At 34.2% G+C, this 13,819-nt stretch overlaps 1 protein-coding gene across 1 annotated transcript; it reads left to right on the forward strand.

Annotated features, from left to right (window-relative positions):
- The first annotated feature begins 684 nt into the window (after nucleotides 1-684).
- On the forward strand, nucleotides 685-11,804 carry LOC148943876 (uncharacterized). The gene is made up of 4 exons (XM_089101271.1): nucleotides 685-781; nucleotides 7,432-7,610; nucleotides 10,479-10,973; nucleotides 11,020-11,804. The coding sequence occupies exons 1-4, from the start codon at nucleotides 685-687 to the stop codon at nucleotides 11,647-11,649; spliced, it is 1,401 nt and encodes a 466-aa protein (XP_088957397.1). The 3' UTR covers nucleotides 11,650-11,804.
- Nucleotides 11,805-13,819: the final 2,015 nt, after the last annotated feature.

The following is a 13,819-nucleotide window of genomic DNA, read 5'->3' on the forward strand; positions in this document are numbered from 1 at the left end:
ACAAAGAAATTTTTTCGATTGTAGAAGGATTTTTTTTTTACTCTGACTCTTTAATGCTCTTCAAAGATCCCGATATATGCAGTTTAACTAGACTCAGAAAATCTGCTGATGTAAAGATTAGGTTTTGTCCAAATTCTCGTTCGATCTCGGCCCCATATCTCAGCCACAGAATGCTCTAAACAAAATAACTACCAACAAGAGTATGGATACTCTCTCCTTCCCTAATTTAAATTTTAAATTGTTAAAACTTAACTGTAAAATTGTAAAAGTAAACAAAAGTAAAAAAGAACTAGTACTTCCAATTTCCAATTGAAAGAACCCCCTTCAAAATTAACTTGCATAACTTCCAGCCTTGCCCCTAAGTCGGGGGGGGGGGGGTATCTAACCCAGAATCATAGTTATTTGACACTTGGACTAGTGCCCAGAGTTGGTTATGTTGAAATCATAACCAGATGTAAATGTTTCTGATCTAATTTGTCGTTTCAATTTTGTTCAAAATATTCCAAATGTCAAATAACTATGCCCCCAGGGCTGAACCCCCCCCCCTCAACCCCCTTTTGAAAAGGCTGCAAGTTCTGTAAGTTTGCCCATTGTTAACATATAAGGTCATTTATCAAGAAAAAAGGGCATGTTTGATTCCGGATCTCTAAAGATCTTAGAGAATTATGGTGAAATTTTACGGAAATGTGGAGAGTGATGCCAAATACAATCAAAACTTGTGAAAAGAAAACATCAGTAATATCTAAGGAAAGGCTGAGGACATTAGGTCAAAACTTTGCAGGTATGTTGAGGGGATGTTGAAGAGAGATTGAAAGGCAACCTACCCTCGTCCCCCTCCTATCCCCTTTCATGAGCTTCTCTCCTCAAAATTGGTTGAAATTCTTTAGCTTACATTTTGTTCAAACTACACAAAATGTGTAATAGCTAGGCGTACAGGGATGCCATACCTTCACTCCCCAGGGGAAGGATCGTAAATTATGCAATTAATAAATTGTTTACATGCAGGATTTATCATTAGTAAAAAGGGTAAGTTTTGATTTTGACTGTATCTGATAAGGCCAACTGTACTAAGGGGAAAATTTGAAGAATGTTCAGGGCTATCTTAAGCTAAATCAAAAGGTACTATATACATCCAGTTTGTTGAAAAACAGACGTGATGTATCTTAAGAACGGCTGAGGGTATTAAGTTGGAAATTTCAGCACGTGTTGAGGGAGAGATTTGGAAGTGGTTTGGAATTTGGAAGGGCTGCCAGTCCCCCTCTCATGTCATGTTTAGCTGCCCTCTCCAAAAACATTCAATCAGAGTTTGAAAGACTCTTCTCATTCAAAAGAGTCTATTTTGAAAATTCAAATAATTATGCCTATGGGAATGACATGACCCTCTAGAACTTTGAAGAGTAATGCCGAATAAAATCAAAACAGGCTATATGCTTGCTGGCTGTCAAAAGAGCGTATCAGGAATATTTAAGGATCTGCTATGGATATTAAGTTGAGAGTTACAAGGGATGTTGAAGAATGATCAGACGACTACAAAAACCCCTACCTGGTTGTGTGTAGATCCCCCTCCCCTCAAAACAGATCAAAAATTTAAAAAGTGATTTTGTTAAAAATATGTAAAATGTCTAGTAACTTACTCTGGACTCTGGGGATGCATTGCCCCTAAAGCCCGCCAGTTCAAAGATTGTAAATTATACAATTTGTCCTTTTATAATTGTAGAGCTTTCCGTTAGGAAAAGGGGAATGTCTGAATATGATTATGTAAGACATTTCGTCTAGACAAGACCGTCATACAAAGTTTTGTGGTACTAAAATGCGATTTGAGTGTCATTTCTGGAGTATAAAGTCTCGAAACCATAAAAGGTCTAGCACCGAAATCTTCATGATCGAAAACCCTTAAACTGGTGTTTAAAATCCCCTTCTTGAATCCACTTCTCTTCTCAGTCACCTTTAAAAGTGGATCACTAAACCAAAAAATTTTTGAAAAAAAACAAAGCGAAAACAAAATTTTTCAAACAAAAAGCTCATTTGTTAATGATAGATGCAATTTATATTCATTTCAACCTTAAAATTAATTACGAAACAAGTACTTGGGAATTTCGAAAAAGTGCTTGATACCCAGAAAAGTTTTCTTTTTTTTCAGCACTTTTGGGGGTCACTGGAACATCGTAGGGACGCTGAAATGGGCAACCATCCGAGGTTTTGAGAATTCGTGTTTTATTTCTCCCATCACCTAAATGTGGGTGTCATTTTCTTGTCTATCTTGTGGCCCAAACAAAGTATTTTTATGTAGCTTCAAAACATAATCTGAAACAGCTCAGGGAAAGGGGTATAGAATAAGCTTTTACTTGCCCCTTGACCAATCCTTACCCGTTCGCTAATTGAAAAGCTTAGACGCAATAAAAGCGAAAAACATAATCAGGCCATAATTTTGGCAATAAACTCATTTGCGACAGTTCCTTTCAATTTGGAAAAGTTCTCTGTTTACCGAAAAGGGTTATAGAAGCTAGAAATTGGGAACGAAGCGAGAAACGAATCTTTGTGCTTCTAATCAGTGATAATTTAAACTTATTCTTAGGCCTTCGGTTTAGTTGGGTCAAACGGGACCTGATTTAAATGGAGGGTGAGTTAAATATGGAGTTGGTTAAACAGAGGTTGATCTAAGAGGGAGTTCAGTTAAATGGGGTTGAGTTCATCAGGAGTTCAGTTGCATGGAGGTTAAGGTAGACGGAGTTATTGAACCAAGGTTCAATTTTATAGGGGTTCAGATTGACGAATGTCTAATTAAATGGTTTATGTTGCACTAGGCTCAGTTACACATATTGACTTTGCTATTCTAGTCCATAAGGGCATTCCTTTGTGAGTATAAATCTGTTATCTCCGAATATTTTATTCCTAAAAATTAATTAACAATTATTTTGATATGGAAACCTGTTAATAAATTTTAATTTACGAAATTAGTGTCGGAAAAATAAAATTATTAGGAATGAATTTATTGATACCTCTTGTTGATTCTACATTGTTGTTTGTTGCATGCTTTCATGTTGATATAATTTTCTTTGTTTTTGGATTGTTGCTTAATTGTTTTTTATCTCTTATTTATTGTTATAGAAGTTAAAGATGATTCTTCTAGAGATACGGAAATACTTATGGAAACATATAATTCCACATTATTATTAAAACATCAAAATCTACCTGTGGATATTTTTTTCCAGAATGTTCACTTTACCCTCTGAGTTGGACTCCCAGGACGTGGTTAGGATTGACAAATGTACAATTCAACTATCATTGATGTCGAATTGGTTTTAATAGGAAATTATTTTGTTCAAAGAAACTTTTTCTTGGCTAAGATAAAGCATAAAAGTGCTAAATCAATTTCATCAACATAGAAAAAGGAAGCAAAATTGTAAAGAATTTCATCAAAATAATAAAGAACCTAAAGTTTTAAACGAATTTTAGCAAAATATTTGGAAACCTGTTTTCCAAATATTTTTTATTTGTTTTATTTTTATCTGTTTATCCAAAATTTATTCGACCACCCCTTACACATCAGGTGTCTTTGGGAAAAAGATAAATTAACAAATATTAATACATTGAACCTTTAGGGGTCTTTACTATAGATAATGCAACACGATTGCCTCTGACTTAAACAGGAGAGTAGAAATTTTAATTTCTCTTCTGGGGAGGATCTGGAATTTTCCAAGGGGAAACTAGGGAGGGGGAATTCGATCCGTGGGGTGGCCGGTTATTTGGTTTGGGACGGGGGTCAGTTGCGCGACTCTGTAAGCTCAGCCAAAGTCAACTGAGCTCTAAATGGAGAAATCTAGGTAAGGTAAGCAGGAAGGGTGTGCGAAAGTACAAGGTGGCTGGCCCCCAACTCCCCATTGCACTTCCTGGCTGAAAGGCCACGAAACAGAGATCAGCACCACCGGTTTGGACCCTGAGGGACTAGTGCCGTCATACTTACTTACTGGCTTACTAATGCATTCTGTCACCCATCACTTGCCTTTGTGGCCATGAAACCTGTTTCCTCAGATCTTACATTCAGATCAAAAACTTGACTTAATTTGACGAATAACTAAAAGGATCAAATCCGAAAATGCTATCAATTTCCTCACTGCGATCATAAATGATAGCCTTGCTAATGTTTCTGAATAGGTAGAGGGATTTTTATATATTTTAAGGTATATAATGCTTTTAGTTTTAATGCTCTAGTCTGTTCGGTACTAAATGATTGTTTTTCTTAATATATGTTTAAAAAGTTTTTTTCACCTTATCTTGAGGGTTGATTTCTAGTTTGCGGGTTTAATTGCCAAGGTCTAGAGTCCCTTATTTTTAACCCTGGGAAGCATCATCGTTGATTACATATTAATGAAGTTTACTGAAATTTCGAGAGAAAAGAAGATACCAGTTGCAGCAAGGGACACTGATAGAGAATTGATCTCCGAAACTGCGGTCCCACATGCTCTTAGTCACAAACCTTGAGCTTGTAGTATCAATTTACTTTCATCCCTGGGCATTACGGACGTAGAGAAAAGAAGATACCAGTTGCAGCCAGGGACACTGATAGAGAATTGATCTCCGAAACTGCGGTCCCACATGCTCTGAGTCACAAACCTTGAGCTCATAGTATCAATTTACTTTCATCCCTGCGCATCATGGACGTTGAGAAAAGTAAGATACCAGTTGCAGCCAAGGCCACTGATAGAGAATTGATCTCCGAAACTGCGGTCCCACATGCTCTGAGTCACAAACCTTGAGCTCATAGTATCAATTTACTTTCATCCCTGCGCATCACGGACGTTGAGAAAAGAAGATACCAGTTGCAGCCAGGGACACTGATAGAGAATTGATCTCCGAAACTGCGGTCCCACATGCTCTGAGTCACAATCCTTGAGCTCATATTATCATTTTACTTTCATCCCTGCGCATTTCGGACGTTTAGAAAAGAAGATACAAGTTGCAGCCAGGGCCACTGATAGAGAATTGATCTCCGAAACTGCGGTCCCACATGCTCTTAGTCACAAACCTTGAGCTCATAGTATCAATTTACTTTCATCCCTGCGCATCACGGACGTTGAGAAAAGAAGATACCAGTTGCAGCCAAGGCCACTGATAGAGAATTGATCTCCGAAACTGCGGTCCCACATGCTCTTAGTCACAAACCTTGAGCTTATAGTATCAATTTACTTTCATCTCTGGGCATTACGGACGTAGAGAAAAGAAGATACCAGTTACGGGAAAGTCCACTGATAGAGAATTGATCTCCGAAACTGCGGTCCCACATGCTCTGAGTCACAAACCTTGAGCTCATAGTATCAATTTACTTTCATCCCTGGGCATCATGGACGTTATACAATCATTTATCAGGTTTTTATATTTGTTCAACTCTGTTGTAAGTTCAATGTTCACAAAAAAACATAAAGTTAAACAGTGTTATTCCCATTATTTTCTAAAATAGTCAAGTTTAAGATATGGAAAGGTGGTCATTTATTAAACTAAGAAAGGAGTCCAATTTTGACGGCAACCTTGCTTTTTACACCACTGAGTAGTGGATGCTGTTGGGTTTTGGAAGGGCAATCAAAGAAACGGGTACAATTTCAATCTTTCGTTTATTTTTAATCAGCAAACATTAAACTCTACAAATTAAATTTTTACTGATGCATTTCCCCAAAGAAACTAAAAGTGATTTTGTAAAGCCAAGTTAAAAAACAAAATAAAATAAAAACAGAAGTGAAATTACTTGAGTATATTGTAAGTATATTATTTGTTAAACTTGAAAAGCCTTGAGATATTATTTTTGTTTCTATGTTTTCGTTGGTGTAATGCAAAATAAGAACACACCGCACAAAAAAAACATTGCCAGCTAAGGGCAAATGATACTCTGGCCTTTTGGAGGCTTTTGAGATGTATGTATTTCCTATTTGTTTTTGATCTCCCTATTTGCTTCTTTCGTTGATTATTATTTCAGGTTTTTTTAAGGTTTAAATATTATATGACTTTAAATGTGCTGGTCATACGCTTAATGCGGTTCTTAAATTTTAAGAAAGTTGCGCTTATTCGGTTTCGTATACTTATCATTATTGTCAAATTAAAATTACTGTACATCGCTATAAGGTACAGCATAACTAATCAAGTAACAGTTGAGCTTGGTCGGGCCCATAATGAAGACTTTAAGCTAGACTTTAGACTTTAAGCTTTAAGCATAATGAAAACTTTTAATAACTAAATCAAATTAGAAATTTTTACCCAAAATTTTCTGGATAATCTCACCTTTTACGTGACAAACTTCGATTTTTTTACACCCTTATTTTTTTAAATTTAGGTTACACCCTTAATATTATTTTTTTTAAGTATCCAACAGACATACATACAGCCAATACATACAAAAAGTATATTTTGTTCCTATTTGAAATTTAGTGCATCCTTTAAAGTCCTTACTGAGAAGTAAAAAGAATAGAATAATTGCTGCAGCCTAGTAAAGAGTAAATCAGAGCGAACCATGGTGCATAGTAGCCTAAAGTATGAAAACGCTTTTTGAAAAATAAGTGTCTAGGGAAAAGGATTTTGTGTGAATTTCAAAAGGGACTCGAAAAAACATGAAAATGGTTATAATTAGAACAATTCCTTATTTTGATAGCTTGGCGTTGTTTTGGTTCCTGTGCTTACCAGATAATCATCCCTTTCCTCCTAAAATAAGTTGTTGCAAGCGTGTTTTTTACCCCACTCTGGTATCTGAGTAGACCCATTCTATTAAAACAGAAAAACGATCATAAAGAGACCAGTGGCAAATGATCCTGTTTGAATAGAAAAAGAACGTCGTAACCTCATAGCTGCTTTTATGATATAAATGCGTGAGATCTTAGTACAGCGGTACCTTCGCCACTGTGAATATGGGCATTCTTAATATTTCTGGAACACCTCAGTAAATTTCTTCAAGAGCGCTTCAGAAACTATAAGAGTAACATTGACTAAATTGTAAACTCAAAAGATGCTTGTTAAACTATAGAGTTTCTACTACCTTTTTTTAAATAAGCCAAAGGTACAAGCACTGATAATTTTCTGTTATGCCTTTCCAGTGCCCAAACGCTAGTTCTCAGTATGTGTACATAGGTTAGCTCTAGTTATTTACATTTCCAAAAAGTAATTAGATATCATTTGGATATGAAAATTTGTGACTAAAGTGCCAAATCAGGAAATTGGTTTTCTATTAATCAAATTACTTTTTATTAATTATTATAAAATTATCACGGTTGCATCAAATTATAACGCTTAAATTTGTTCACGTCTGATGTTTAGTGGTATTTTTCACGCTTATAGTCTGTTTTTTAATCTTACGATGATTCATTATTTATTGGTAAGTTATTGAGAATATTTAATCCTACTTTTATTATTTTCTTTCTCTTTGTTTGTTTTTTATTTTTGTTGTTGAAGCTGGAGATCTTTTATCAATTGAAGTTGAAACGACCATAGACAGTTCTATTTATATCCTATTATCTGAGCCTCAACGTCTACCTGTGGCTGTTGCATCCAGAACAACCAGTTTAACGTCTGAATCGGACTCCCAAAGTCTGGACAACACTGACGAAGGTATATTTGAAACTATTAGTTTTGTGAACTTAGTTTGAAAAGGAAATGTTTTGTCAAACATGAAAGTTTTTGTAAATTTTATAAGCATAACATTAACCAAATTTCAAGCAATATAAACAACATAACATAATTCAAGTTCAAGCATTTTATTAACCTCCAAAATTGGGGATTATAAATAAAAATAAAAATGAACAAACTGACCACATAAATATAAAACAAATATAAATACAGGCCAATATACACAAACAAAAATTATACTAATAATTCTCCATTACATTTCATTGATAACATCGTAAATTTAAACATAAACAAGCAGCGAATCTAAAAAAAATGGAATTATTGGAAATAATAAAAATAATGCCAACCAGCTAAAGAAAAAAAATATACTAATAATTTAAAAAATTCCAGAGTCGATCTAGGAAAATCGATGGCCCTAGCAAATTAATTTTTTTGCTTCTTATTCGTTATCACAATGGGATCGTTCATACTATATTGTTTTGTCAGTGATGACGTAGAATTAAATTTTGAAAGTTGACATAAAAATTTTCCAAAATTAAAAAAAAAAAATTTTTTTTCTGAAGAATTAGAAGAACTAAAATATAGTAACCGTACCAAATAAAGAAGATCTTGAGGTAGAGCTACAGAATTAAAAACATAATTTAATGACTTTCTAGTCAAAACATTTTGGAGAGAAATTATCATACCCAAACTTGCAGAGATGCAAGAAAGAATGAATTTTATATTTATTTGTTTGACAAAGGGATAGCGAAGGATCATAATGAATAGCTAAACAAAGAAAAGATCATTACATAAAAAAGTTTTTTTTAAATGTCACGTCACATTTTTCATGTTTTTAAAGCGTTTAAGTAGTATTACCAAAAGTCTTTGACAAACTAAGTTTGCAATTTGAATGATACGGTAGCTCGTCAAAATAACTCAAATGTTAAGCGCAAAAAAATTCCAAGACATTATTCCTTGTGAGGCTCTTATCATTAAAAGTAACTAAACTTCCTTTTTAAGTAACTAAAAAGTTAAGCCACCATGGAGAGTGTGGATTTAGGTACCAAAGTGGACATTTATCTTATATTTAAGCCAAAATGGAAACTGATTCAGAGCAATAGTTTTTATTTACGTTCAGCAGAACATTAATATTTTATTGTTTAAATATCTTTTTTTTCAGAATTAAAAAATAAAAGCTCCCGAAGCTGATCAAAAATCATGTCAGATTTAAATGAAAAGTATCTCATTCGAATTGGCATCATTGCATACCTCTCCTCCTTCTTGAAAACAGAATTACATTTCTGCATTGGTTGTGTAAATCTTAGCTTGTATGTTGTTAAAGTTTGTTCCTTCTGCAAGTTTTGTTTGTTAATGTGGACATTCATGGTATCACTTGATAGTTGAGAATCAGTGTTAGCCATTCATCCAAGCACATTTTTGAAATTTACTTTGAATTTTTCATAGTGAAAAATGAGTTAAAAACATGAAATATAGGTAAAATTTCCAATTTTTAAGCAAGTTTAAATAATTATGTGTTGAAAATTCTGAGTAATTTCGTATTTCTTACTCGTTGAATTCACAGATTCGAAAAGAATGAATTCCGCTATACAAGTGTCTTGTTCACTTGATGCAAGTAAGATCTGTAGGCTTGTCACTGCATTATATCTTTCAAGGGGAACATAAACCCTAGGCCCAATGGAGTGTTTGAAATCCAATACTTAGTCTATTTCTATGTCCTTTTTTTTTATAAACTTGTCTATGGTAGCGCCAAAATAAAGTGCAATGTAGCACTAGAAAATGATGTCAGTTATTATGCTTTCTACTGTCAATTTCCTCTCGTGCTTACTCAGAATTTTGCAAAAGATCAGATGCAAGTAAAATTGCTGATTATTCTTTTCCAGAGTTAAACACTACAATGAGTACTACTAACGACTCACAGAAGCACCAAAACGCGTGAGGCCGACAGAGCTACGCGTGCTCCTCTTCCATCCTAATTTATTCTAAGCCTCCCTCTTAGCACCCTTCCAGGACGTCCCCATTTCCTTTAAATCTTTCTTTATGAGGTCTTCCCACCCCATCTGCGGACGACCTGCTTTTCGTTTAACAGTAGATGGTTGACCGAAGAGGAAAATTTTTGGCAATCGGCACAACCCTGCTCATGTCCTACGAAAGAAAAAAATTAGTTATAGAGCAATTTTGATAAAGATTTACACCTTACGAGCAAATGACAAGAAGCAAAAATAGGTTAAACAATAAATAACAATAAAAGTGTGGGAGACTTCAGTTTTTAATTTTTAAATTTTTGTGCTTTGTCAAATTTAATTAAATAATTTTGCTTATTAATGTTCACAGTTCAAGGTGACAACAGTGGCGAAAATGCGGTACTCACCGAAAAACTTCATAATTTTGAACCAACCAAAATAAAAATATTAAAAAATGAGGTTTCAGTTACGAATATACCTAAAATGGGACTAAGGGCTTAATTTTTATTTTATTTTGTATTTTATTTTAATTTAAAGTTGCCGTTTAATTAGTTGTCAAAGTTAAATTACGATACAAGTTTAATTCAAGTTCAACTAGGGGAGAGGGGTAGGAAAGGAAATTGTTCGTTAAAACCTATCAAAATTTATTTTAATCCCGTATGATTTTCAATTTTTAAAGCTGATAAAGATTTTTTATATTATTATTCAAATTCTAATTCTTATATTAAGTGAAACTAATTTCAAGTTTCGTTCTTTCATTTTTGTTTCCTTCGAAAGTGGTAGGTATTGTAGATCCAAAACAGGTACCAGTTATACAATGTTCAGCTTTCACTTATAATGCTATGATGTCAAATTATTGAATTACTTACACCTTATTTAAGTTTAATAAAATAATTTTTTACTATATAGATAATTCATTCTACTGTGTGCAGTTCTGGTGGTGGGGATCAACCAAAACTCTTTGGCCAAAAACCAATCGTGAAGGTGAAGAAGCTGACAGAGAAGGCTATTGAAGAATTAACAGCTGGAATTTGGCGCTGTGCCTCCTGTGCAAAAGCAGAAAAATCGTTTTTTATGCTAGATCTTCACATAGACACCGGCTGTGAAGAACTTTCACCAATAGAGTGTGACATCTGCCCTGCAATATTTAGGGATTACAGAAATTTTGTTGTTCACATTATAGAACACCAAATGGGAGAGACAAGAAGATGTCCTATTTGTTTGTGTGAATGTATTGGTGATGTGAGGCAACATTTAGTTATATATGTTCATTTTTCACCAAGCGCGTCTGAGTTAAAACGACCGAGAAGCTTATCACTAGATGTTACACAGAATCCTTCTCATGTGAGCAATTTGAAAAGGCATCAAAGAGTGCAAACTGGGGGTAAACCGTTTAAATGTAAGGTCTGTGAGAAAACGTTTTTTTGCTGTGTTAAGCAGTTTGATTAAGCACCAAAGAGTACATACTGGTGAGAAACCATTTAAGTGTGATATATGTGATAAAGCTTTTCCGGTGTCTAGCAGTTTGATTACACACCAAAGAGTACATACTGGTGAGAAACCGTTTAAGTGTGATATATGTGATAAAACTTTTTCTGAGTCAGGCAATTTGATTAAGCACCAAAGAGTACACACTGGTGAGAAACCGTTTAAGTGTGATATATGTAAGAAAACTTTTTCTCAGTCAGGCAGTTTGATTAAGCACCAAAGAGTACATACTGGTGAGAAACCGTTTAAGTGTGATGTATGTAAGAAAACTTTTTCTGAGTCAAGCAGTTTGATTACACACCAAAGAGTACATACTGGTGAGAAACCGTTTAAGTGTGATATATGTGATAAACCTATTTCTCAGTTATGCAGTTTGATTAAGCACCAAAGAGTACATACTGGTGAGAAACCATTTAAGTGTGGTATATGTTATAAAGCCTTTTCTGTGTCTAGCAGTTTGATTAAGCACCAAAGAGTACATACTGGTAAGAAACCTTTTAAGTGTGACATATGCAAAAGAGAATATGCTTCTAAATTATATCTTAACAATCATAAAACAACCCATTCTCAGAAAAAGTCTGCTAGTTCATAATCTACAATAGCAACCTCTGTGGTCTTGCTGAACCCTATTGTAAACTGTTCGTCTGTTTTGTTGCTACTCATTTATATATTTTTTTCAGTTCATAAATTGATTTGTGGACTATTTTTGTTTATTTGTTCAGGGATTTTCTTTAGCTTTTTATTTCAATTTGTTCCATCTTTTGGATTTGACTTCCCTCCCCCCCCCAAAAAAAAAAAATTAGTCACTACATGTATCAATGTTTGAGCAAATACCCCAGTAAAATCAATTTTATTCTTCTGATAATGTTTTCTCACCTTTCTTTAAAATCTCTTTGCTTATCATTTGGATTGAAAAATTGTGAACAAAGATGTATGTAGTTTTTGATCTGTCCTCATAAATCCTTAAAACTGATTGTCACCAGGATTTCTAATCAAGAGATAAGGGGAGGATGTCCTTTTGAGTGATTATATATCCTTGGGGAAACCAATGCAGAAGTAAAGAAAGAGAAATATTGGTTTATTCTAGTGTTGTAATGGGTAAAACCGGGTATTTTGCCGTACTTTAATGGAATCCCTTAAAATTGGTTCTTTACCTATTTTACATATTTCAAATACTATACTAACATATTTTACGGTGCTTTATAGTTAACATAGTGCAAAACTATCCAAAAGGCTAGGAGAAAAAGGTTTGGATATGATATTGTTATTGTGATTTCTACTGGATACACAGCAGTGTGAAAGAAAGCAATATAATTGTACTCATTAATTTCGTTGTGAAGTGTTTATAATTGAGTGATAGATTGGTATTTGACTATCCCTTATCTAACAACATGTCACTTTATTTGCATATGATTATTCTCTTTAAATGAACAGTTTACTTGATCTTTCCCCTAAAAAAAGTTTCAGAAAGCAATATCATTTGATCTGCGCGTCTGTAGCAATGTTACCCGGTCTAATCTTGCCCTTCTTCTTTCTTTCCTTTTGACTGAAGGTTGGACGGACCCACAATTTTCTCTTCTTTCTAAAAAAAAGCAGGGTATTAATGGAGGTCAGCATTATTCTGCTTCCAACCAGAGGTCTAAATTCATGTGGATAGGAGGAAGTACTTTATCCAGACTATTGCTCAACACCTGATTTGCCTGGTATGAAAGACCCTACTCAAATGTAACATTACTAAATACCACAATGTTTGAGCCTTAATGTTGCACCTTAACAAAGCTTCAGATCCCTCAAAATAGCAAAAACAAAGCTATTGCTCCTTTGAAAAAAATAGTCTGACTAGAAAAAATATGGTAGCTGAATTCGTCTTGAAATTTAGAACCAGAAATGGACTTCATTGAATCTAAAGTCAATATAATATACCTGGTGGTCAAAATTCCTAAAGAATGTGCAAATTGCTGTCATCTAACAATGACTAGTGAACACAAGAGAAACCCAGTTTTTTTTCAATTTAAGATTACTGATTGTTACCAAAATGAGCTAGTAATAAAAAAGTTTAGTAATTGGATGAACAATTTCAGAGTTATCCATCAGAAAAGACTAAAAGAAGAGGTTTGCAAAGAAAAAAAACCAGCCTAAGAAGTAATATCAAAGACCTCAGATGTACCTTAATATTGTTTTCTTTCAAAAGAGATAAGATTTGAACACACTGAATAGCAAAAGATAATTAATAAATAAACAAGGCTGTTCCTCTTAACATTATTTCACTTAATTCAACTGCTTTCCAAGATAGCAAAAAGCCCCTAAAATAGAAATTTGCCTAAAAATGTTATAATTTATAAAATTGCTAGGCGACTTTATTCTTTATTATTGCTTTAACAGCAACTAACAATCACCCAGTAAGAATAAGAAGTACAGTAGTTGAAGCTGTTGAGAAGGAAACACTCTTATGGAAATGCTGCAATCAGAAACTTTACAGGGGGCTCATTTGATTGGAAACTGAAAGTTTATAGTTCCCTTTTTTAAAGTCAAACGTGATTGGAGGGCAAATAGCCCCCTCCCCAACTCTCTTTTTCCCAAATACATCTATTCCAAATTATGAGATTTCTATTTTGTTCAAAATTGTCCACATATCATACGAAAATGCCTGCGGGGTGGACAACACCCCAGAGCCCGGAGACAAGGGTTGTATATAGGGTTTTATTGAAGGAGTTGTCGTATAAACTTTGGAAGATGTTCATTTTATTGGAAATGGAAAGTTT

The sequence above is a fragment of the Artemia sp. Qi Xiang Cuo genome, chromosome 15, assembly GCF_049724085.1.
Source record: "Artemia sp. Qi Xiang Cuo chromosome 15, ASM4972408v1, whole genome shotgun sequence".
NCBI classification, from domain to species: Eukaryota; Metazoa; Arthropoda; class Branchiopoda; order Anostraca; family Artemiidae; genus Artemia; species Artemia sp. Qi Xiang Cuo.